At 36.5% G+C, this 23,709-nt stretch overlaps 10 protein-coding genes across 13 annotated transcripts in view; 3 read left to right on the top strand and 7 right to left on the bottom strand.

Moving 5' to 3' along the window:
• Positions 1 to 23,709, top strand: part of LOC108043812 — a 51,076-nt gene that overhangs the window by 4,595 nt on the left and 22,772 nt on the right. For 2 of the 4 annotated variants that reach the window (XM_044460491.1, XM_044460490.1), the window contains exon 3: positions 12,163 to 12,282. In XM_044460491.1, coding sequence (XP_044316426.1) covers positions 12,163 to 12,282 — 120 coding nt within the window. Of the gene's footprint in view, positions 1 to 12,162; positions 12,283 to 23,709 lie in introns of those variants that run through there. The other 2 variants (XM_044460489.1, XM_044460488.1) reach the window with 2 other exon arrangements.
• Positions 1,372 to 2,354, bottom strand: LOC123037831. The gene has a single exon (XM_044460492.1). The coding sequence runs from the start codon at positions 2,342 to 2,344 to the stop codon at positions 1,409 to 1,411; it is 936 nt and encodes a 311-aa protein (XP_044316427.1). The 5' UTR covers positions 2,345 to 2,354; the 3' UTR covers positions 1,372 to 1,408.
• Positions 2,410 to 3,596, top strand: LOC108037210. The gene is made up of 2 exons (XM_044460494.1): positions 2,410 to 2,815; positions 3,243 to 3,596. Exons 1-2 carry the CDS (start codon positions 2,527 to 2,529, stop codon positions 3,557 to 3,559), a joined length of 606 nt encoding a protein of 201 aa, XP_044316429.1. The 5' UTR covers positions 2,410 to 2,526; the 3' UTR covers positions 3,560 to 3,596.
• On the bottom strand, positions 3,576 to 5,918 carry LOC108037209. Its single transcript, XM_044460493.1, has 2 exons — positions 5,473 to 5,918; positions 3,576 to 4,138 (listed from the first exon to the last, which is right to left on the bottom strand). Exons 1-2 carry the CDS (start codon positions 5,792 to 5,794, stop codon positions 3,645 to 3,647), a joined length of 816 nt encoding a protein of 271 aa, XP_044316428.1. The 5' UTR covers positions 5,795 to 5,918; the 3' UTR covers positions 3,576 to 3,644.
• Positions 11,008 to 11,904, top strand: LOC108037206. Its single transcript, XM_017113728.2, has 2 exons — positions 11,008 to 11,592; positions 11,659 to 11,904. Exon 1 carries the CDS (start codon positions 11,223 to 11,225, stop codon positions 11,559 to 11,561), a length of 339 nt encoding a protein of 112 aa, XP_016969217.1. The 5' UTR covers positions 11,008 to 11,222; the 3' UTR covers positions 11,562 to 11,592; positions 11,659 to 11,904.
• On the bottom strand, positions 13,762 to 14,378 carry LOC108043807. Its single transcript, XM_017122617.2, has 2 exons — positions 13,989 to 14,378; positions 13,762 to 13,929 (listed from the first exon to the last, which is right to left on the bottom strand). Exons 1-2 carry the CDS (start codon positions 14,376 to 14,378, stop codon positions 13,762 to 13,764), a joined length of 558 nt encoding a protein of 185 aa, XP_016978106.1.
• Positions 16,694 to 19,329, bottom strand: LOC108043808. Its single transcript, XM_017122619.2, has 4 exons — positions 19,303 to 19,329; positions 17,294 to 17,341; positions 16,916 to 17,242; positions 16,694 to 16,858 (listed from the first exon to the last, which is right to left on the bottom strand). Exons 1-4 carry the CDS (start codon positions 19,327 to 19,329, stop codon positions 16,694 to 16,696), a joined length of 567 nt encoding a protein of 188 aa, XP_016978108.1.
• On the bottom strand, positions 17,744 to 18,337 carry LOC108043809. Its single transcript, XM_017122620.1, has 2 exons — positions 17,960 to 18,337; positions 17,744 to 17,902 (listed from the first exon to the last, which is right to left on the bottom strand). Exons 1-2 carry the CDS (start codon positions 18,335 to 18,337, stop codon positions 17,744 to 17,746), a joined length of 537 nt encoding a protein of 178 aa, XP_016978109.1.
• LOC108043813 lies at positions 20,298 to 20,999 on the bottom strand. The gene is made up of 2 exons (XM_017122627.1): positions 20,610 to 20,999; positions 20,298 to 20,557 (listed from the first exon to the last, which is right to left on the bottom strand). The coding sequence occupies exons 1-2, from the start codon at positions 20,997 to 20,999 to the stop codon at positions 20,402 to 20,404; spliced, it is 546 nt and encodes a 181-aa protein (XP_016978116.1). The 3' UTR covers positions 20,298 to 20,401.
• LOC108043810 lies at positions 21,472 to 22,184 on the bottom strand. The gene is made up of 2 exons (XM_017122621.2): positions 21,804 to 22,184; positions 21,472 to 21,630 (listed from the first exon to the last, which is right to left on the bottom strand). Exons 1-2 carry the CDS (start codon positions 22,182 to 22,184, stop codon positions 21,472 to 21,474), a joined length of 540 nt encoding a protein of 179 aa, XP_016978110.1.

Raw genomic sequence — 23,709 nt, 5'->3', positions numbered from 1 at the left:
ACATTCATTCCCGACCCCATCAGCCTCCCTTACCAATAGCAACCCACCCACCCCCATATCAGCAAGTTTAAAATATTGTCCAAAAATTGTTTGGCAATTCCAGTCTCTTTTTTTTTTGTTCTCTCCAAACTTTAATTGTCCCCCGACCAAATTTCGTTGAGCATACAGTGTCAGAAAAATGGGTAGATATTTATGTGTGCATATGTATATTCTCGGCTACAACAACATGCATTATGTAAAATTCAATTTAGCTGAATCTGCTATCTTAGCAGCTCATCCGTTCTGGACCGCCTCTCCCTCCAAACAGTCAATTAAATTTAGCGTATATCTTGTAAAGAGAAGAGTATTTCTATACTTTGTTTCTTAAACGATTTACTGGTACATTAATAAAATTAAAATATGTAAATTTATAATTTTGAGGATAAGTATATTCACATATTGTGTAATACATTTCATGTAGTGAATCAAAAAATACAAAATAATATAATTTAAATGACGTAATCCGTTCTCCTAAAATAAAATTCTGAATAGAAATCATGATAATAAAGAATTAAATGTGGTAAATAGGCCCAACAAATAAATAAATAACAATTAAACCTATTACTTTAAACATTTTAATAATCTTAATTTCTTCAAAAGATTAATTATGTTATAAGCTCCAATAGTAGTACCAACATCCGTCTAAGAAATCAACTCAATATCTTTGAAAAGTGTATATAAAGTTTGTTATTTGTTTGGGTATAGAATTTCCAAAAAATATTTGCCATATTTCGCATAAATAAATTATATTGAAAAGACGTCCCCCGGCCAGTCGCTGCCTCTATAGCCTGCTGGCTTTCGTTTTTGGCCGGGCCTGGCGGGCATTGCCTATATTAACAATAATTCCTTTGTGCCCGGGCATCTTGCCAAAAAGTTGGGCGACCGCCTGCTCCTGGCACAGCAGGCGACGAACGTTTTGTGGCCAATTTCCCGTACCCAAAGGCCGACTTTTTGTGTGACCCATTGTCAAGTCAAGTCAAGCCGGACAAGGCCTACTCTCTCCCATTCTGCCGTTCTCCTACGACGTTTTGTCTAGAGTTAAGTCCAGAAGTTTGTTTGCAAGAAAAAGTATTACCAATGCAAAGACTGGGTGAGCGAATTGCAAACTTTGGAATCCATGAAAACCAGTAAGACAGCTGGAAGACCATTGATTGAAGGTGGTAATGCGGTTCGTTTGGATTTTCAGGTTGCCTTGCTCGAGGTCGCTATTCAATTTCGAGCAATTTGTGCAATGGTTTGAACATGTAGTACTTTGAAATTGTTATTTCGGTAAATTTATTCAAAAGAAAATATAACTTTTGTGTAAAGTTGTTCGAAGTCGATCAAGAGGATGACGATGGCACGAAAATAAAACACAAGATCAATTAGACTAAATTATTTTTTGTTGGTTGCTGTTGTAGATGTAGTAATACCCCCCGTTGAACTTCAGAGTGGCCAGTTCATAGTGCGCGGTGCCGCTCACCGGATTGGCGGCCACCCGCACCGGCGACGCGGTGAAGCTGAGGGTTCGGTAGAAAAAAGCGGTGAGGAAGCTGGCACTGATCACAAAGGCCACAAAGAAGCCCAGACAGAAGACACAGTCCTTGTTGACCTGTAGGCACAGGCAAAAGGCGCCGGCAAAGTCGCTGATTGAACGACCAATTCTCGCACAGAAAGTCTGCCGAAGCTGGGGAGGATGGGGTGGCAGGTTGTTGCCGCTGATGGTGATCGTGTGATGGGATCGTTCGCAGGGCGGACGATTCGTATCTGTCCTCAAAGTGGTCAGATCCAAACGATATCGTCTGGGTGGTGAAAATACACCAGCGGTCTGGGTTGCTAGATCGCAATATTGCGGCACTTGTAGAATCACCGCTGGTTCTTCCGTTAAACGCGCTTCAATGAGGTCCAGATTGCGGGAAAAGCGATTAAGTATCTCCAGTACGTTATACATTCGATTAGGGCCATATTGATTCACACTAGCTGACTTTGACTGGAGATCTCTTCTTAACGTATACTTAATCTCCTCCAATTTTTGTCTGTTTTTAGTGGACTGTGCACTTGTGCTGGGCCCATCATCTAGTTGGAAAGTCACTTGGCTGTTTTCCATTTCCTTCCCTTGAGTAGAGCTTAAGTTTGTTTTCTTGAGATACTCCTCTTGGTTGCGGTTTCTAGGATCCTCCGTCTCAGTGGCTTCCAAATTTGCATCCGACAGATAAACAACTTGGGCGTGATCAACATCGGGTGGTATATTTATTATCACTTGACCCTGCGACTCCGATGATGACAGACTTTCATCTTCTTTGCCTTCATCTTTTCGATAATCCATTTATTTTTCGGGCTTAAAACAGGGAATTTTTGATCTGCCAATACCAAATTTGAAAGTTGAATTTACGACCGATGTGATAGTTGTCAACATCGTGTCGCGTTACCGAAATTATGTTGGCTTTAGAGCTTGTAAAACTTTTTTCGAACATTTTCTAAATTTTATCTGTGGACGCTATAAACTTAATGGCGTGCAGGGAGCCACCTCAAACTGCGATCGTCATTAACTTGTTGATTGGCGACTTGGTGCAGGATGCCGTAAACGAGCCGCTAAAGCTTTCCGAGCAAAAGAACACCTGCCAGCGGCTGTTCGACATTTTGGGCTTTCAGGCCGACGAGTGTTTCGAGGACGTGGAGGTCAGTGATGTGGCTACGACACAGAGTTCGAGTACCCTTCCGGCCAGTTCAAAATCGCATTTAGTCGAAACCAAGCAAAAGAATTGGTACGGTTGGATGTCCAAGGCGTTGACAGAAGGTAAGAAACTAAAAGTACCAACAGATACATAAATCCAGAGTTGTATAAGGCCCGAATTTCGATTATTAATACTAAAGTTTATTCCTAAATTTATAAAAAGTATTTTCTTATCAACGTTGTTTGAGTCCCAGAGTGTGCTTTACATTTATGATGTTGATAGTACACCATATATAGTATTTTATTGATTTTTTTTCGGAATCTGATTTATATATTTTAATATATATGGTTTTGTAATGGTACAACGAACAAACTATTGTCAATTAATTGCATTAATATTCTAAAGTTTGTATTAATTTGTTGGAAAATGTTGAAAAATACTCATTTGTATTTCTAAATTCTAACCAGTTCGTGCCGAGTCGAACAATAGAACTCTTGCTTTCTTCATTAAATCAAAACCACAACCTCTAATCAATGTAATAACTCGCAGAAAATTCCGAGGACGATGTTGAGATCTTCAGGAAGGATAAGAGTGGTGCGCTAAAATCATTCGATTCGATCGGGGTGCAGACGGAGCAGCCGCGCCGGAGGATTAGACCCTGTCCTGTGGATTACCTCCCGACACTTGCCCCCTGCGAATTGACTCGTCAAACGATATTTATCGATGCCGTGTCCATGCCAATACCAAATATTTTGGGTCGGCCGCCATTGGCCGATCGGTTTTGCTATATGCTGACTGATTTCGCCTCGGCGCTTTATTGTAGTCTCGCCATCATGTGTTGTTGCACCCCCAATATGTTGAGATAAATTAAAGCGTAGCGGGTTGGGCCTCTGCTTTGCTAAACCGCCACTGGTTTTTAATTTAATTAAGAGCGAAAAGAACAACCTTTTATCACAACTGTTTGGGCTGCTGGGCCCCCCGCACCAAGTCACGCTTCAAATCGATCTGCTGATTGACATTGGTCTGCAAGAAGCTGTAGTAGTGGCCCATCAACAAGTAAAGACCCCACAGGCACAGGACAACGAACAGGAAATAGGTGAAATTCTCGCCGATCATGGATGCGCAGGCCACAATCGTATCTCCGGTCTGCACAAGGACATTCCACATCCTTTGGCGCAGTGGTGGCCTTTGCATATCCGTGGCGGATGTCACCGACTCCACCTCGATGTGGATGGTGTGCTGCAGGACCTTGCTCGGCTTCTCCGTCTCCGTATCAACCCTTTCTCCTCCCACGATCGCCAACTTCGTCTCCAAATCCTTGACACCAACCGGCTTTTGATTCTCCGCACTCCAGGAAGTCTGGCTGCTCACCTCACAGGTGGGTCTGAGTGTGCTATCCGACAACTGCGTGGCACTCGATGCCCTCAGCTCCACATTTGCATCTTCTGTGGGGACAAAATATGTTTAGGATAATTTTGTCTTACTTCAAAGGATATTTAGCTTGAGTTTCCTACTCTCAAATTAATTGATTTATCATTATACCCTTGCAGAGGGTATTATAATTTCAGTCAAAAGTTTGGAACGCAGTGAAGGAGACATTTCCGACCCTATAAAGTATATATATTCTTGATCAGCATCAACAGGAGAGTCGATCTAGCCATGTCCGTCTATCCGTCCGTCCGTCTGTCCGTTAAAGTCAACGCTAAAATGAAAATTTTGAATGCAGATTCAACCACAAGTCTTTAGATGTATGCCACTTTGAATTCGGATTATATTTGGTAAGGTTATGGAATCTAGAAGTCCAATTGTGGGTCACCTTTGGGCAACTCATCGGAAACTTAGAAATAACCAACATGAAAATGGGTCAAAAAGTCGGTCAACGCTAAAATGAAAATTTTGAATGCAGATTTTTAGAGAATCCAACCACAAGTCTTTAGAGGTATGCCACTTTGAAATCGGATTATATTTGGTAAAGTTATGGAATCTAGAAGTCCAATTATGGGTCACCTTTGGGCAACTCATCGGAAACTTAGAAATAACCAACATGAAAATGGGTCAAAAAGTCGGTCAACGCTAAAATAAAAATTTTGAATGCAGATTTTTAGAGAATCCAACCACAAGTCTTTAGAGGTATGCCGCTTTGAAATCGGATTATATTTGGTAAGGTTATGGAATCTAGAAGTCCAATTGTGGGTCACCTTTGGGCAACTTATCGGAAACTTAGAAATAACCAACATGTAAATGGGTCAAAAAGTCGGTCAACGCTAAAATGAAAATTTTGAATGTAGATTTTTAGAGAGTCCAACCACAAGTCTTTAGAGGTATGCCACTTTGAAATCGGATTATATTTGGTAAAGTTATGGAATCTAGAAGTTCAATTGTGGGTCACCTTTGGGCAACTCATCGGAAACTTAGAAATAACCAACATGAAAATGGGTCAAAAAGTCGGTCAACGCTAAAATGAAAATATTGAATGCAGATTTTTAGAGAATCCAACCACAAGTCTTTAGAGGTATTCCACTTTGAAATCGGATTATATTTGGTAAAGTTATGGCCGACTATATCCGATAGCTGCCATATAACTGAACGATTGGAATTGCCATAACTTTGGTTTTTGTAAAGTTGGGATTTTGTATGGGTTTTATGGTCAACCAATATAATTTACAGAATATTCTGCAAGGGTATGTCAACTTCGGCTCCGCCCGAAGTTAGCTTTCCTTTCTTGTTTTTATATAAACAATATACATTTGTAATTGCAAAGAGTTCTGGCATATATTACCTTCCTTAAATACAAGCTGCTCGGACAGGACTCCCCTCAGCCGGAATGGAAGGCCAGCATGATGCTGGTGCTCACTGTCCAGGATTTTGGTGTAATCTTCGAACAGATGGAGTAGTTCGACGAAGCGTTTAGTGATCTGCCTGTGACTCAGATGGATTTCGGTCAGGTAGCCTGGTAGTTGGTTATCCTGTATTTGATCATCCCGACCCTCGATGTTCCAGCCAATGGGTGGCGTTCCAGTTTTATTCCCCAAACTTTTCCCTGCCTGCACTATTACGATGGAGCTATCATCTCCGGGAGGGACACTCTTTGGACTCAGCATGGGGAAGGTCTTCTAGTCGGTCGTTGCCGTTTTGATTTAGTGTGTTTTTTCTGTGAAAATCATGAGTGTTTTTGGGTATAAAGTGAATTAAATTTACTTTCAACCGGTCGTGTCATTTCAAAGCTCTCTGTCTGAATTTTAAGCAAAGGGTTGCTTTATCTGCTGCAAACGACCCTGCCAGCCCTGCAATTGAGCCTCGTTGGGCAGTGGATAATTTTTGCGCTAAATTAAGCAATTTCCTGCCCTGTCTGGCCGGCAAATCCAGAAGCTCCTGTCCATCGACACTTCAGGGTCGGCTCTCGTCTATGGATTTTCCTGTCCAATATGACAATTATGACGGTCTACTGCACTAATGTTATTTCGCAAAAGCGCATTTTAAGAACCAAATCAAGCTGGAGGGTTGCTCTCGAAATGATTTTCCATTCAGCTTTTTGGCTGTTATATCCACGAAAAATACCTTAAGGAATATCAATCCAAAAGTGATAATGTCCAGACAACAAAACATATTCCAATCCATTTAAATTCGTTATTTTTTCCTATAGTTTCTATTTTTAAAATATATTCTCAGCAAAAACTTTATAACACAAAGAACAAGTTTAAAACTATTCATTCAATTTGCCCCGAAAATGCAGTTTCAATACTCCTTTAATGTGCAAGTAAAATAAATTAATGAAAATCAAAACTTTCGCTTCTTGCCACCCATAAACTGTCATTTTATTATATGATATTTTTTTTTTCATTTTTGCTTTAGAAGCAAATTCATCCCCCAGATTTAAACCACAATTTCCGTTCAATGGCAAAAAGCTGTCTCCGTATATTTCATAATTTGTTCGAGGGAAACTTTTCGATGAAACTCTATTAAAGCAGGGACATAATAAATTCATGGAATATTTCGAGTTGGCTGTGAAGCGGTCTGTGGATATGGTATGTGGACAGTACGCACATTTGCAGCGGAGGAAAACTGAGTGGAGGGGGAGGGGAAAACTTTTTTCGATGCTGTCCGTGGTAAGTCCTCTGGCGTCCAGTGCGCACCTGCTACTCAGTGGTCGTGTTTTTGAGGGTTGGGGATGCATCTTTTGCTCCGGCCATTGTTATCATTTAAAAGGCTTAAGTGCGCCGAAGATTTATATTTATATTTGAAAGGGAAGGAATAAAAGGACAACAGCAACGGCTGGCAGAGGGAATCTCGGTCCCTGCGACAAGAAAATAAGATAAACGTACACTTTATTGATTTTCCACTCGCATGTGCCGGCCACTGAGTTTGCCTTTGGATGCTGTTGCCATGGACTGCTGCATCTCTTCTGCCCTTTGTGGCGCAGTTTTGTCGCTTGTCCAAAAAATGGGGAGTTTGTGGGAGTGGTGTAGTGGGTGGGAGGGTGTAGTGGGTGGGAGGGTGTAGTGGGTGGGTGTAGGATGTAGGATGTAGGCAGTAGGGAGTGGGTGTACAGAGTCGGCTTAAATGGGCAGCCAACGCCTGCGCTTGATTCATCTGCCAGTTGATTGGTGTTTGTGCGAAAGTGTTGAAGCAGAACAACTGGGATTGAGTGGCCGCCATCCTTTATCCTCCAGTTCACCCCTTGGCTGTATGTTAAGCTTTATTTGTGTTGCCTACTTTGAGGCTGCACCAAGGGGCGCACAAATCGATCGTGCTGTTGCTCCCATATATTGGATTTACACAAAGCCCATTTTGGAAACGCATTTCCTGAAAATCCATTCGATTTTAATCCATTCATTTTAATTACATTATGAAGTACTTTCCTTTCAACCGGAAATGAGAGAGAAGATTTAATTTTACTATTTATATTAAAATTCGTAAGGAAATCATTTCAATTTGTTTTCTTTTGTTCTAAATAATTTTTCTGATTTAAAAATCTTTAAAGTAAAGGGCTTAACGAAATAAACTATACACAATTGAGTGATTATAATAACTGAGAATTTTTAAATGCATTTTCAAATTAATTAAAACTTGTACTAAATAAGCTATTTATATTTTAATTATTTAAAAAAATAAAACAAAATTAAAGTTTTCTTAAAATTGTTTTTAAATCCTTAATTAAATTCGCACCATTTGTTTTTTGGCAACCTTTCTGATTTCGCTGTATAAAATTGCGTCGGCCTCTTTTCTGAATTTATGAGGTGATGCTGATTATCCTCTGTGCCACAGTATAAATATATATAAGTCTATAGCCCAAATGGTGCAACTGGGCAAATATAGTAGGCGTCTAACCGTTGCCAAAAGTTCTAGTCCGCGCTTCGGGTTTGGCCAGCTCGTAAATAATATTTGTTTAGAGATATTTTTGCCTTAATGCTTGTTTGCTTCCTATTACTCTCGGCCGGCTCGTTTATCATCTTGGCCAGAGCCTGCAATTTCGGATGCTGCAGGAGCAAAAGGACTTGCGAGTGGCGCAGCATGTATTCAATTAGCGCCTGGCAAGAATTGGATTTTCATCGTGCCATATTATCAAAAAGCTCATTATTTCTCAACTCATTTCTGGAATGTTGGCCAAGATTGCCAGCTAGTTAAGTTTATGTCTATTTTGGGGTTAGATAATGCATTTCGTTCTTTGAGATTTTGTGCTTGTTGATTTATTTTAATTTATTCAAATATAGTTATAGCTTTATTCTCAAATATGTTATTAAAAATGCAGTCGGTATTTGTTAAACTATTTTTAGGGTATAGTGTTATAAAAATATTAGTGTCCTACTATAGGAGCACAAATAAAACCAATCGATGTATTTTTTTACATCATAATAAAAATCATATTAAAAATTGGTTAATATATGAACATTCTAATATATAATTTCTAACAAATCGATGAGAAGATTGTCCATTTTCATGGTGCATTGCTAGTCACTGTCTAAACTTAGTCCTGCACCCTAATATATAATGAATACTGCGATGTTGTAAAAGGTCCATTCTGTTATACAAACAAAATAGAAGTTGATGTCATACTCACTTACACCTGCCAGAGTCTTCAAAGCGTTGTCAAAGCGCTTGCCACTCTTGTCTATGGCAAGAGGTAAGTGAAATTTCCGGGTGAATCCCCAACTAGGAACCCCTCTACCTTCTCGTCCTTGTGGCAATCAGTAGCTGGCTATTTTCTCACCTGGCCACTTGGCGCTTAGACATGGCCCGCTGCTGGTTAGTTGGCATTTAATGGCATTTGACACTCTTCATGGTGTCTGCAAGCAAAAACATCAGGAGCAAATACAAAATAGAAAAAAAAAATGCTAAGAACGTTATATTGCAGAGTAACTCGACTGTAAAATACCCAGGAATTGTCGCTTACAGAAATCGGGCAGAAATTACTGAAAAAATAGTCGTTTCACCTCAAAAATCAATACCGTCAAATACCACTTACCTGTGGTAAAGAATCTTATTAGTATTCATTAGATTTATCTGACGATTAGAAACAAAAAACTTATTTAAAAGATTGAAAAGCAAAATCAATAATTTATAGGGTCTTCCAGTTAAATAATTTTTTTCCGAATGCAATATACCCATGAGAATACCGCGTAAAAAATAGGATAAAGAAGAGTAAAATAGACGTAATGGAAATATTGCGAAGAAAATCAATAGAAAACGATAAAGGAGATAGAAGGACAGGCACCGGGCTGCATGGAGCCGGTCGAGCACTTGCCTAATGAAGTTGTCCTTAAATCGGGAAAGGCATCGAAGGGACACGAAGCCAGAGTAGAAAAGGAAGCGAGTGCCGGGTTCCCAGACAACAGCAATAACAACATCAATGCACTTAATGCTCTTGTTTGCTTAACTTTATTTGATGTCCTGGCCTTGCTTATTTTTCCCCACACTCTGCGAACTCATATGTATGAAAAAAGGCCACGCAATTTGCCAAGGTTTTTGTCTCTGCCATATGTACAATTTCAGGAAATGTAATTTCAGGACAGTAGAAAATTCCGATTAGAGGCCACTGATTTGTGATTGCTGATTTTATCTGCGGAATGCTGGGCTTTCCAATCAGAGTTATCCTAGGGTATGTAAAAAAAAAAAACCGAATAAAGTATAAATGTGTAGCTTTAATAAAGATGTGCATCTAAAATGATTTGACAAGCCCCCAAGCTTAACTTGACTAAATAACAATTTTTACCGAGCTTGCAAAGAGTATTTAATTATTCAGCATGTCTTACTTATTCTAACTTTCGCTGTTGTTTTCCTCGCTGGCTTGTTTTTGTTTTCCAGCGATGACTATGTTGTTTACAAATGAACGCAGCTTACGCAGCACGAACAGCGGGACAAGGACTTCTCCCTGCCTGCCACATGCTGACCACTGGTAGTCGCAAAAATAAAAATAAAGAAAATAAAAGAATAAAAAAAAGGAAAAGGAGGGATTAAATAAAAACAGGACATCAACTTGCTGGTCTCGAGTGTAATGCATTTAGCGTTGGTAAAGAAAATATTCGCTGGCCGATATGGCTCTTTCCATAGTCCTGGACCGTCATGCCTTGTACCGAATACTTGGCTTATTTTGCGGTCAAATTAATGCAGCTGCAGGAGGCAGGGCAGCCAGGAACTCGTCTGGAACTTGTTCACGGTGCATGTATTTTTAATTAATTGCAATCCCCCCCTGTTCTCAGCCGGAGTAGCAGGAGTTGAGTTTGCCCCACCATGCCATCGCATGCCATGTCCTCCCATGTGGTCAGGTCCGCCTCTCGTCCTTCGATCGCTCGTGTCCATGTTACTCCTGTTTCTTATAACTTATGTAATTGATATAAGGTTACTTAATTTTCACTTTCAAGCGTCGTTACTTATGAAAAGCTGAATGTGTAGATATTTTAGTATAAAAATACATTTATAAAATAAATTTGAAAAGAAAAGTTTCTTTAAAAGTTCAACAAATTTGAACAATGTTAAAAATATAACTGTGGGTAGTTTCATTTTAAGTGAAATTGCACATCGCTGTAAGATATAAAGCAGGTTTACCAATAATTTTTATTTAAGCATTCAAAACTGTGGCAAACCTTAATATTAAAGTGAACAAATATCATAAAAGCCCTGTGTAAAAGGGCATTTTAGATTCGCATAGAAAAAAGCCATGTCTGTATGTTGTTATCATCATTTGGCCCGATATGACCGCAAGTCAACGCCACCTCCTTCTTTACCAGCAGCGCTACATCATTTGCGGTTAATTGTAATTAAAGTTCAGTGGTATGCTCCAGTGCACACATGTTGCCCCTTCTGCCGGCAAACTTTTCTGTGCGGTCACCACCACCACCATCACCATCACATACCAAAGGACATCCTGTGCGAGCTGAGCATTCCGTGTTCATGATGTCACAAGTAAAGCAAACAATTTGAAACGATTCGATACGCAACACACATTGTTGTTCTGCCCCGTCTCCAGATAATTTTGGCAAACCAAATTCCAGTGACGACGATTCGAAAGGATCAAACCCCTTTCCCAAAACAATGCCGGAAACGAAGACGAAGACGCTTTCCAGCCCCAGCAATGGTCTCGACCAAGCGGATGAGGGCGATGTGATTGCCGCCGCCAATCGTCTGGTCCCTCGCACCCGCAGTCCCACCCCCAGGCACCCTCGCCCACGCCCCCATCACCAGCGTCCGCCGCAAGGTCGTCGAGATGCCGGCGGCTTTACGGCCAGCCAGGAGAATCGGCTGAAGGCCGGCGACATGCGCATGGCCCGGATGCAGATCAGTCTCTCCCAGCTGCGCACCGAAATGGAGGAGTCGAGCAAGGAGATCAGGGACCTCTGCAAGGCGATGCGGGTCGATGTGAATGCTGAGTAAAAAATGTCCTGGAGATGTCCTGTAAATGCCAGTTAGATATCCTGAAAAACAAATGCTTTATTGTGTAGTCCACAATTTATTTTGTGAAGCCCTGCAGTTAATGTGTAGTCGGAAGGCGTGCGGATCGATGTGAATGCTGAGTAAAATGTCCTGGAGATGTCCTGTGAAATGTCTATTAGTTAGCCTGGAAACCCAATTCTTTATTGTGAAGTCCTTCATTTCTTTTGTGAAGTCCTGCAGTTAGTGTGAAGTCAATTTAATTAATCAAATTAACATGATATCAAATTTGATGGTATATTAAAGAATTTTTGTGTTCAATAAACTTTGTAACATACAAATCACATTCAGTGGAGTCCACAATTTTGATGGGAAAACACAAGTTATATATCTAATACAAATCAAACTAATTTAAGGAATACATAATACCAAACCCGATAGTTTTTAACAAATTAATAATTACTTAATGAGGAATATATGCATACAGACATAGTTTTTCCTGAATGAGTGTGTTGCCTTTTTTACGATTTCACTCTGGTTCAATCTCGACCAGAATGATGACAATCAAAAATACTAATACAAACCCTTCCTTGTTTTCTTCTAGGCTGGATGTATCCCATGTCAGTTTCATTTATGAGTTTTAGTATTAAAACTACCGAAGCTCATTCGGAGCCCACCAAAAAGCATTCGACTGTTGTTCCACGGAGCCTAAAAAAAGAGACAGGTAAATATATACATACATATGTACATATGAGCTGTATTCATATGTTAATATATAGAAACCCAGCTTTCTCATAATATCATGACCCCAAATCCCATTCGCACTTGGGAGTTTTGAGGAGGAAGCGTGATGGCTTGATTTAAATTAAAAATTTATTGCATATTATTTTTTTTTTTGCTCCACCCATCATTGCATATTGCCACTGTGTGCGGGCCCAGAAAAAATGTGCAAGTTTGTATTTAAGTTTATATAGATGTGTGTGTATAAATTAAATTTGTGTGCGCCTGTGAACGCGCACAGGGCCAACAACCGGCAACATGCATGAACATGCTATGAACTCGAATTTCCAACGCCAACGGGTTAAGGATGTCCTGGCCCGGGGACAACTGAAAGATAGGGTGGGACGGGGCAAAGGTACATACCGTATATGTATACTGAAAGCCAAAGGAGCCACCGTGGGTGCTCTGTTGAGTTAAGGGTCTGGCGGTCTGGCACTTCAGCAACCGTTTTGATTACTCGCATGTTTTCGCGTGCAACTAAATTAGCGCACGTGTAATCAAGTTCTTTTCGCTGCAAAAACAACGAAAAAATATGGAAAATTTACATTGAAGCTTGTATGAACCTCCGTCCTTTTTGGCCCCACCAAATCCCCATCCCTTACACAGGTTCATATTTTTCTGTGGCGTTTGTTGTCGGCAGGATGTTTAAACTAAAGTAATTGATGTCCCCTTGGATGACATATTTTACGATAAGTGGAAATTCGGCAATAAATCATAGCAATCATGTTATAAAATATTCAACAGAATGGTTAGAAAAATTGCGTCCAAGAGTGTCTCAAAATATCCATAAATCATAAGAGGGTTGAGACACACGTATACTCAATCCATATAAAACTGAGAGTTATCTAATAGTGTAACTGTTTTTGTTTAAGAAGGTGAGAATAATCTGCTAATCTGCTGGCACAATAAAAGAAAAACATAGCGGTATTACTTTTATAAAAATCGGACGATTGTATCATATAACTGTCATAGAAACGATCCAATGTTGTGCATCAAAATCGAAATATAGAATTTTATAAACTTTTTAAGCTTTAGCTGTTTATAAAGTTTACTTTCCTTATTGTTTTGTGTATTTTTGCCATTAATTTTTGGATCACAATTCATTTATCTACGATTGATATTGATATTGACTTAAAAAGTAATCAATATTATCTATGTTTTTATGAGCAACGTAATAAACGATATCATGTTCTAATAAAAACATCTGTTGAAATGTGCACATAAAATAGGGAAGCTCATTGTTTATCTTTAATCTTTGCATTTATTTATTTTACAAATATTTACATAAATATTATCTTTTGCGATAATATGATAGTGTTTTTAATTTGCTAAAACAAATTGACATCGTTTATTGCCAAAGGCTTCGTGAAGTTACAATACTTCGTATATATATGTAAAATTATGTAAAAATTTATGTTACTATCTAAAATTGATCAGCTGAATATGGGATAATTTTTCCGCTTGCAATGACTCGGGCACTCAATCTCTGATTTATTATATATTCAATGAGGGATCGAAATTTTCCAAGCGGTACAAACGAAGGGAAGTCTTGCTCATCCATCGTCATGTTTCTCACTTCATAGCTAATATTCTGTGGGTATATGCCAAAAATAGTTGAGTTTTCTACATTTTGTTAAAAAATATACTTACACCTTGAAAGGGACACTTAAATTTTATATTAGAATGTTTTTTCAAACTTGTTCCAAAAACATTAAACAATCGATTTTTGCTAGCATTCTCCAAGAAATTACATCCATCGAACCGAACATCGTATAGTGTCATTTTTTGTTTACTTTTTACCTTCCAAAAATCAAGTGCGGCATGAACTTTTAAATCTGAGACGGTATTTTTAAAAATATGACCCGAGTCCATGTAACTGCGATTGTTAAACTGAAACACCTTGCAATAAAATGTTTCATACACATCTGGATCGACATGAGTAATGTTAACTTGGTCAATAAAAACTCGAAAGTTTCGTTCTTCAGTTCCCAAACATTGAAATATAAATAGGGAGCAGCAGATCCAAAAGCAAAAATTCATGACTGTGGGTAAAAGCAGACTGAACTATTTATATTTATTTACAGAAATATAATATCATTTTGGAGGCATTTAAAAGTTGTTTTTCGGTTTTGATACTTTATGGCCCATAAAAATTTATTGGAACAATAAATTTAATTGTTTAGACGGGATGCTATTAATATTAGCGAAATGTACTTTTCAAATTAAGATTGCTTTTATCGGCCCGATCGACGACTAACAACGCGGATAGTTAATTGCAGAGCCTTTCGATTTTTAACGAATATATTTCAAACCAATATAAAGTTTAATTCTGGCGCATAGCTGAAGCCATTAATATAAGATCAAAAATGATTCACTTAACATTTTAAAAGGGCATTGCCACGAAAAATTCGCAACTAGTCGGTTATTATCTTTAGTACAAATTGTGATTTTAGAATTGCTATTGGCTGACAATAGTCAATTTCCAATTTGGTTATGGATTATCCATGTCTTAAGAAAAATACGTAATAGTTTTGATCGTTTTTAAATTTTATTATATTATGTAAGCAAATATTATTTTAAAGGTATAATTTCTTCAAATTAGCCTTTACCTTTATTTATCTAAAAATAAAAAATAATATGTGAGCAAATGGTATTTTAAAGGTATAAATGATTTTACTTCAAATTAGCCATTATCTTGTCATTAATCTAAATATAAACAAAACAAAAAATTTGGTAGCCTAGTTTTGATACTAAATTTGTATCTCATATCGTGGATACACTTCACCTTTTTCAGTGCCTGTATTTATCAATGCATTTGTATTTACAGAAGTCTTTTTAAGGCTCAAGCTATATTAAAGAAAATATTAAAATAATAAGATTAGTTCAAATCAAAATTTATTTCAAATTTTTGGACATATAATAGATGAATATTTAGTGTTTCAAAGCCTGGCTATAACTTTTCCGCGAGCTATAGCACGCAATCCAACTTTACTTTGATTAAGATAGAAATCGCTTAGGCAGCGGAATGATCCAAGCGGCAAAAATGGGGGATAATCCTTTTCGTCTATATAGAGTTTTTCTATTGAATAATTTAAGTTCTGAAAAGAAAGTAATCTTATTAAGCTATTTACTAATGTACAAGAATTACTTACCGCTTTAAGGGGACATCCCAAGTTAGAATATTTTTTCAAGGTTTTTGAATATAAGTCGAAAAATTTATTTATTTGATTATTTTCCAGGAGCAGGCAGGCATCCAATTGAGCATCGTACAATTTCATTGCTTTACCATTTGGTTTCCAGAAATCCAATATTGTGCGAATATTGACTTGGACAATTTGTCGACTTAGGAACAATTGACAATTAACATAGTTGCGATTACTAATTTGTAAAACCTGGCAATCGAACTTTTCGACTGTATCCGTTTCGAAAATCCTTGTGGTGATATTATCGATGATTATTCGAAAGTTGCGCTGCTCTGTGCTCACACATTCAAAAATTAAAAACCAACGGATCCAAAACCAAGTTTTCATGTTGAACGCTTATATTGCAATGCTGCAGTTCAACTTACGATGATGCTGATTGTTTCACCTGGATGAACAAGTTGTTAAGTAAAGTGCCTTATAAATTGTTGGTTAAATTTGTTTTTTAATTCGTGCCATACGAGGCACCATTAATATACATTTAAAATACACTTGTCAGCAGAAAAGTTGGGTTTGATACAAATAATAATTTACAAGCAAATAATAATTAAATTAAATGTGTCCGCTTCTGTGGCATTAATTGCAAATCTAATATATAGAAATTTAATTTTTGTAACAGCTGCAAAAGTATATAAACAATGGCTTGTCGGAGTTTGCTCCCTTTCTGAATGGTATTAATTTTTGTAGAAAAACTGATTTATCCACGATAAGAAAAAATTCAGCTCCTAAGCCCTGTATAAACTTTGATAATCAATAGTATAGGTGATTTATGAGCAACCTTATAAACGATATCATGTACTAATAAAAAACATCTGTTGCAATATGCAGATAAAATAGGAGTCATATTTAATCTTTGTGAAGGGTACACAAATATTTACAGCATTCAGCATACATACATTTACATAAATTTCACAGTGGCATACTTCCAAATGATTTAATAAATCATATGATATAGTAAACCAATCCAGGCCGTTCTGACTTAATTATTATTTGAAAGCAGGCTAAAATATTTATTTATTTTACATAAATAGAATATAATTTTTAAAAGTCATCGTGGTGTTTTTTTACTTTATGACCCATAATAATGTATTGAAACAAAAATTGTAATTTTCATAGACGGGATAATTTTAATAACAGCGAAATGTACTTTTGAATTTATCGGCCCGATCGACGACGAACAACACGACCATGGATAATTAATGTAAGAGCTTTTCGATTGTTAACAAATATATTGCAGTCCGATATAAAGTTTAATTCTGGCGCATAGCTGGGTATAAGCTTTGAGTTGATTGAGAAGTTATTAACGTAATACCTTTTATTCTGAAAAAAAAATTAATATATACACATACTCATTTAATTTTGAATGAATTCACTTACCATTTTAAAAGGACATTGCAACGGAAAATTCGCTACTCGTCGCAGTTCATCGGCAATCATTTTTAGTAAAAAATGTGATTGCAGAGATGCTAGTGCCTGACAATAGTCAATTTCCATTGCAGTATAGTTGGTTATGATTGATCCGCGTTTCAAGGAAAATACGTAAATGCCTTTAACGTTCGTAACATCTTTGGTCAAGACAAACTCCGCGGAGTATTCTGATGATCCAGAATGCTGGGATGATGGATTTAAATGACAGCTAAGATTTTTGATCAATTCCGGAAAATGATTGGGACACTCGATTTTGGTCATATAGGCCTCCATTCTCTAAGCAAGATAATAATAAAGACATTCAATTTTGTTTTGAAAGTTACCCACCTGTGCCAGAATACTGTTCAAAGTAATGGTCAACCAAATCAAAAGTATCTGATGTATAATGTTTTGTGTTCTCATTTTAACGAACAAGAAGTTATGACTACATCAAAATAGTAAAAGTTGTCCAAATTATATTCTTTAGTCAAATATGTAAAAATAATGAAATTTTGATCGATTTTTAATAACTTTATAATAAATGCAAACGGTATTCAGAAGGTATAATTGATTATTTTTCATATTAGCCATTACCTTATCTTGTGATTTATGTAATAATAAACAACAACAAATATTTTTTAGCTTAGCATACTCCTGATGATTAATTTGTATCTCATAACAAATTGATATATGTACATGTTGAATTTCAAGTTTAAATAAAACTTAAGTTACTGAAAAGGGTACTTTTTGCCATTTCATATTTATTTCAAAACTCTTTTTTGATATTCAAGAGGCATTTCAATGCCAGGCTGTAACTTTACCGTGGACTTTAATTCGCGCTCCAACAATACTTTGGTTTACATAAAATTCGCTGAAACTGCGAAATGTTCCAAAAGGCACGAATGATGGGAAATCCTGCTCGTCCAAATAGAGTTTTTCCAGAGTATAATTGAAGTTCTATAGTAGGATGTTATTTATTAATTTATTTATTTAAATATTTAAAAGTATACAGACCGCTTTAAGGGGACACTTCAAGTTCGATAATTTTTTTAGGCTTTTGGCATATATGTTAAACATTCTATTTTTATGTACGGTATCCATGAAACGGCAGGCATCCAATCGAACATCGTATAGTTTCATCGATTGACCGTTTTGTTTAAAAAAATCCAATGCAGTGCGAACGGTCAATTTAATAATATTATGCCTTAGCCTCACTTGGCAATTTGTATAGCTGCGATTGTTCATTTGAAGGACCTGACAACCGAACTTCTCGACTCTGTCCATGTCGAAAATTTTGACGTTGACATCATCGTAGAATATACGAAAGTTGCGCTGCGCTGTGCTAACGCACTTAAAAATTAATAACCAACGGATCCAAAACCAAGTTCTCATGTTAAACGCTTATATTGCAATGCTACAGTTTGCTGTTTAATGATGAATGTTTCAACAGGATGAGCAAGTTAATTCAGTGGATGGTTTTAGCTTTATTTTAATACCCTTGCAAAGGGTATTATAATTTAAGTCAAAAGTTTGCAACGTTGTGAAAGGCATATTTCCGATCCTATAAAGTAAATATATTTTTGATCAATCCATGACCGTCTGTTTTTACGCAAACTAGTTCGTTGGATTTACAACTCTTTGGATGAAACTTTGCAAAACCTAGTCTTTCTATTCGGATCAAAATAAATAATATTTAATTTTTGTAACTGCTGCAAGGGTATATAGACTTCGGCTTGACAAAGTTTACTTCTGGTTTTTTCGTTTGTTAAATAATAAATAAGTTTATAATATGCAATGTTGCTTACAATCAGAAAGATTTGGTTAGATTTAAACCAAACCATTATCTATTTATAAGCATTTTCTATAGATACACAGAATTGAATATATGTCGTAAAATAGATTTTGCAATGCTAAAGTTCAATTTATGATAATCATGATTGTTTCAACTGGATGAACAAGTTACTAAGGTAAAGTGCCTTATTATTTTCTGGTTAAATTTGTGTTTCAATAAGCGTTCACCGTACCATACGAGCCACCATTAATATACATATAATAAGCTCCTTGTCAAAATAAATAATTTAAATGTGTTACCTAGATTTAATGAATATTTTCCATATTAGTCTTTTTTTTTTTTTGAGGTAAAAATTATGTTTTATGGTATCGAAAGCTATTAAAGTCAATTACTATTTACTCATTAGAAGGTCCGAAAAAGACCCACGTGTAACTCTTTTACATTTTAAAACATTAAACAAATTTTAGGGTTTGGTTCTACTTATTAGCAACAACTTTTCCTTTCGTGACGATTCGCAATGCCAGTCGACCGTCTTTAAAATATTCGGTAATAGTTCGAAATGTACCAAAAGGAACAAACGGCGGTAGATCATTCTCATCCATATGCCAATTTCTCAATGTATAGTTGTAATTCTGTGTAAAAGTAAACATTATTGACTGTATTGTATGATAATTATCGGTTTTCACTCACCATTTTTAGGGGACAAACAAGATTAGCATTTGTGTGTTTTTTAAAGCTTTTAACGTATATTTTAAACAATCCATTTCGATGAACGGTTTTTAGGAAAAGACATGCATCCAAACGACCATCATATAACTTGATTTTCTTTTTATTGGATTTCTGCCAAAAATCCATACTAGTGTGCATTAATATATCATCCACATCAGACTTTAATGCCATCTCACCGTTTACGTAGCTCCGATTGTTAATATTAACGATGCGAAAATCAATATGCTCAAACAGGTCGCGTACCTTATATGTTATTGAAAACTCGTCCATATTTACTCGAAAACTACGCTCCTCACATTTTAGGCTAATGTGGGTGTTAAACCACAATATCCAGAACAAAGTATGCGAGGCCAATGCTTTCATTTTAATGCCTGTCGATTGCAATTAGAGTGCTGATTTAATGTTCATGGAATATGCTCATGGTACATCCGGTCAATTACGCACTCGTTGTATGATAATACACTAATTTCAACAAATTGATATTGTTGTAAAAAAAAAAACGAAAGCTAACTTCATACCGAAAATTTAATGAGTAAGTCAATTCCGATAGGAACGATTTTTGAATAATGTATGTCAGCCTTATGAGTAATGTCTAAAGAATTCATTTTCGTTTTTCGAAAATTTTTATTGGATAAATTACCAAACAAATTAAACGAGAAGAACAAGCCTTTTCATTTATTTACTTGGTCTTATCCAATGAATAAATATCATTATGTTAGTATGTGTAATTTGTATGGAAATTTTAATAATACGTTGCACACCAAACACCATGATTTACATATCTATGACTAAATAACTTTAGTTAATTATGCTAAGCTCCATAACTTAAAATTTAGTTATTTTTTCCATTCTTTTTTATTTAATTTTTGTTTGTGTGGATAACTGTTTTTTTCCATTGCTTTTTGGATTTTTATAATGCAGTTTAATATCAAAGGTTAATTCTTTATCATAACTTCGCCATGTGCTACAATTCGTATTACCAATCGCTGTTGAGTAAAATATTCGGTGAGCGTACGGAATTTGCCAACAGGTGAAAATGGTGGCAGATCGTCTTCGTCCAAAAACCAATCCACCATCTTGTAACTATAGTTCTATAAAAAAATGATTTTAAAAAGAGATACATTTTAATTTAATTTTACACACCGCTTTAAATGGACAAAGCAAAATAACATTAGCATGCTTTTTAAAACTCTTCACATAAGAGCTGAAAAGTTGATGTTTGTATATACTTGCTAGTAAGTTGCAACCATTCAAACGAACATCGTATAACTTCGTTTTTTTTTGAGTGTTTGGTTTCCAAAATTCCATTAATGCTCGAACATTTAAGTCTGCAACATTCTTTTTTAGTATCATTTCGGCGTTGACGAAGCTGCGATTTTTGGTTTGCACCAAATGACAATCCATCTTTTCGAAAATGTCATCCACCTTATACTTTACCGCGAACTCATCGAAGTAAATTCGAAAGTTGCGCTTATCACTATTGGCCAAGTTTATTAGCACGTATAGTCCCCATATGAAATACCACGTTTTCATGATCAATGCCTATACTATAATGCTACTTGATGTTTGGCAGAGTCCATCCGTTGTTTGAAGCAAAATAATAATTCTATTTAAATATTTATTTAATTTAAGATGGTTTGGTTTGATAATATTGTAATTACAATGAAATAAGCCAGGTAATTTTGTATTTGAGTTATGACTGGTGTTCAATTACTGTGTTCATTCAGGCGAAGAAAATTCAATCTTCTGAGTTAATTGACTGACAACACATGTCCTTAATTGTATTAAACATTGAAATATTCTTTGAATATTTTGATATTCCAATTTCCATATTGAAATCCATATGTTTTTTTCTTATTCTCTAAATCTGTTCATACATTTTATAGTGATTATCACAATCATCAGACCAATATCCCAATACACAGTTCATGCCCTAAATACTAAAATAATGTTTAAAGCTTCATTTTTTAATTTAAGAACAACATTTTTTAAACTGTTTTATGTCTTAACGTTTTTTGACAAGCAATCGTCCATCAAATTGGATGTGAGCAAGTAGCTTTGATTTTTGCTGAAAAGACATTTTCATACGATAAGAGCACTCTGGTAGGAGATCAGGTAGCATATCTTCGTCAACATATGCCCTAGTCAAGGTGTAGTTAAAATTCTAGAACAGAAAAAAAATTATTTTTAAGTGTTAGATTAAGCACAATTTTACCTGATTCGATTTTACATGAAGTTTTGAGTTAAAACTTATTTTTAAGTCAATTATGATGAAAAGTATGCTACAAATTTAAAACCTACAATTTGTCTGATTGATTTTGTTTTCTTTTCACTCACCGGCTTAAGTGGACACTTTGGTTTGGCATTGAGAAACTCCGCATAGTTATTGTAAAGCATTCTGATAAACTTATTCTTATAGCCATTATTGAGAATCGAGCAGAAGTTTAACTTCACGTTGTAGAGGCGCATTTCCGGACGCGGAGGTCGCAAAATGTCCATTGACGAAACAAGAGTTAGATCATTGATAAGCCGGTTTATCATCATGTGGCCCGATAAATAACTGCGATTGGACTCCTGCTCGAGGAAAGCACTTTGGGATACGAACAGGTCGTGATCGTCAACAGTGAAGATGAACCGATCCACGTGCACCACATGGGCACACAAATAGCAGTTTATCAGTGATGCCAAAACGAGAAGGCATAGCTTGTGGAAAGACATTCGGAAGACGGTTGACTTGGCCACTGGATTACTGACTGGCTACGAACCAACTACTAATGGGGGATTCCATTGTGCTCGTAATTATGAGCTGACGGAGCAAGACCTAATGGCTTTTTAAATGGTGTCGTCTGGTCTAAATTGCCGCAATCTCTCAATATGTCAACAATACGTATTCATATACACATAAATTATTTTTTTCCATGTGTTTTTTTTTTCCTTCGTTGTTTTTAGGTCTTTGAGTCGCTTTCAGAAATGCAAAAAAAAAAGTTTTTATACATGCATACAAAAGTAAAATGAAAATGTTTCACGTATGGAAAGATTGAGCTGAGAAGGCGGCTAAGTACATAAAAAGAGTAAAAAAGAAGAAATCAGAAAACGGGAAAAGGGGAAAAGAAAGCGAAACCTTATTTTATCGACCATAATGTTACCCAGTGTCAAATGAGAAATTAAACTTTTTAGATTATATTTTGTATAATATTGCCAGGTTATTAGGATTTAAGAAGTGATAAAAGCTAACCGAGCTGGAGAACCTTAAGTAATAAACTAATTCTGTTATATCCACCAACACAAAATTGTTAAGTATTGGAAAATTGCAAATCAGATTTTTTTATTGTAATTATAAAATAATTATATAAAATATCAAAGTTTATTATTTTAAACATTTCTAAAGATAAGTTATGTGGTAGGTCTTGCTAGAAGAGCTTCAACATTTATTGTGGTTCAGAAAAAATGTATAACCAGATCTTCGCATCTCGAGTATACCTTTTCACCGTGTTCGAGCTCAAAACGCGACCTCAAGGATGTCAACAGAAATGTTAATAACACCAGCGTTGCCGCCCACGAGCTGCAGCTGGTGGGACCAGGACCCAAGGATGGGATTGCCGACAAGGATGCAGATGGGCTGGATTGCCTGGCAGCCAGCAAAGCGAAGCAAAAACAGTGGCCGTAAAACAGAAAGGCAAAGCAAAGCGCAGCGGAGTGGAGTAAGCAAAGTAAAGACGAACAAGGCAACACAGGCGGCCCAGTCGAGTGTAGTTCAAACATCACACCTACCGTCTGGGATCTGGAGAGTCTCCTCGACTCGGCTGCGGATGGTGCTGTGGTCCATATTATGTAAACATTTGCCGGGCTTCAATCTTTATTTTTCCTGCCTCCCACCTGTGCATCACAGGTCTGGTTTCCATGGTTCCTTTGCAAAATGCGTATGGGTGATTGCTTTCTGCCGGCTTTGGGGATTCCTGGCTCAGGGCTCCGAATCGATATAGAGTGGAAGTTTTGGCATGACACAACAGAAAGATGAACAATTCTTTTAACTAACGAACACATTGTTAGCAAACCAAGTTTAATAATTTGTAAAATCAAAGAAAGAGTTACGTTCGTTCATAACATTTTAAGAAGGAACTAACAAAAGTTCAATTTTCCTGGGTACTTAAGATATTTATGTTAAATCATTAAAATTGTTACTTTAGTCCTGAAATTAAGTTTTTAAAATTTTTTCGTATTGTCATTTAGCTTGTAATTTTCT

Source organism: Drosophila rhopaloa, unplaced genomic scaffold (assembly GCF_018152115.1).
Source record: "Drosophila rhopaloa isolate 14029-0021.01 unplaced genomic scaffold, ASM1815211v1 contig_2, whole genome shotgun sequence".
Taxonomy (NCBI): Eukaryota; Metazoa; Arthropoda; class Insecta; order Diptera; family Drosophilidae; genus Drosophila; species Drosophila rhopaloa.
This window is presented reverse-complemented; position numbering and strand designations above follow the sequence as displayed.

What these genes read in the sequence shown, in the direction of transcription:
- LOC123037831 (XM_044460492.1), bottom strand. Translation starts at nt 2,344, where the DNA reads ATGGATTATCGAAAAGATGAAGGCAAAGAAGATGAAAGTCTGTCATCA.
- LOC108037210 (XM_044460494.1), top strand. Translation starts at nt 2,527, where the DNA reads ATGGCGTGCAGGGAGCCACCTCAAACTGCGATCGTCATTAACTTGTTG. An exon ending in GTCCAAGGCGTTGACAGAAG is followed by an intron (nt 2,816 to 3,242) that starts GTAAGAAACTAA and finishes AATAACTCGCAG; the next exon opens with AAAATTCCGAGGACGATGTT.
- LOC108037209 (XM_044460493.1), bottom strand. Translation starts at nt 5,794, where the DNA reads ATGCTGAGTCCAAAGAGTGTCCCTCCCGGAGATGATAGCTCCATCGTA. An exon ending in GCAGCTTGTATTTAAGGAAG is followed by an intron (nt 4,139 to 5,472) that starts GTAATATATGCC and finishes TTGTCCCCACAG; the next exon opens with AAGATGCAAATGTGGAGCTG.
- LOC108037206 (XM_017113728.2), top strand. Translation starts at nt 11,223, where the DNA reads ATGCCGGAAACGAAGACGAAGACGCTTTCCAGCCCCAGCAATGGTCTC.
- LOC108043807 (XM_017122617.2), bottom strand. Translation starts at nt 14,378, where the DNA reads ATGAATTTTTGCTTTTGGATCTGCTGCTCCCTATTTATATTTCAATGT. An exon ending in TTAAGTGTCCCTTTCAAGGT is followed by an intron (nt 13,930 to 13,988) that starts GTAAGTATATTT and finishes ATATACCCACAG; the next exon opens with AATATTAGCTATGAAGTGAG.
- LOC108043809 (XM_017122620.1), bottom strand. Translation starts at nt 18,337, where the DNA reads ATGAGAACTTGGTTTTGGATCCGTTGGTTATTAATTTTTAAGTGCGTT. An exon ending in TGAAGTGTCCCCTTAAAGCG is followed by an intron (nt 17,903 to 17,959) that starts GTCTGTATACTT and finishes ATCCTACTATAG; the next exon opens with AACTTCAATTATACTCTGGA.
- LOC108043808 (XM_017122619.2), bottom strand. Translation starts at nt 19,329, where the DNA reads ATGATCTACCGCCGTTTGTTCCTTTTG. An exon ending in ACCGCCGTTTGTTCCTTTTG is followed by an intron (nt 17,342 to 19,302) that starts GTACATTTCGAA and finishes ATTATACATCAG; the next exon opens with ATACTTTTGATTTGGTTGAC. An exon ending in TGCAATGTCCTTTTAAAATG is followed by an intron (nt 16,859 to 16,915) that starts GTAAGTGAATTC and finishes TTTTTTTTTCAG; the next exon opens with AATAAAAGGTATTACGTTAA.
- LOC108043813 (XM_017122627.1), bottom strand. Translation starts at nt 20,999, where the DNA reads ATGAAAACGTGGTATTTCATATGGGGACTATACGTGCTAATAAACTTG. An exon ending in TGCTTTGTCCATTTAAAGCG is followed by an intron (nt 20,558 to 20,609) that starts GTGTGTAAAATT and finishes ATTTTTTTATAG; the next exon opens with AACTATAGTTACAAGATGGT.
- LOC108043810 (XM_017122621.2), bottom strand. Translation starts at nt 22,184, where the DNA reads ATGTCTTTCCACAAGCTATGCCTTCTCGTTTTGGCATCACTGATAAAC. An exon ending in CAAAGTGTCCACTTAAGCCG is followed by an intron (nt 21,631 to 21,803) that starts GTGAGTGAAAAG and finishes TTTCTGTTCTAG; the next exon opens with AATTTTAACTACACCTTGAC.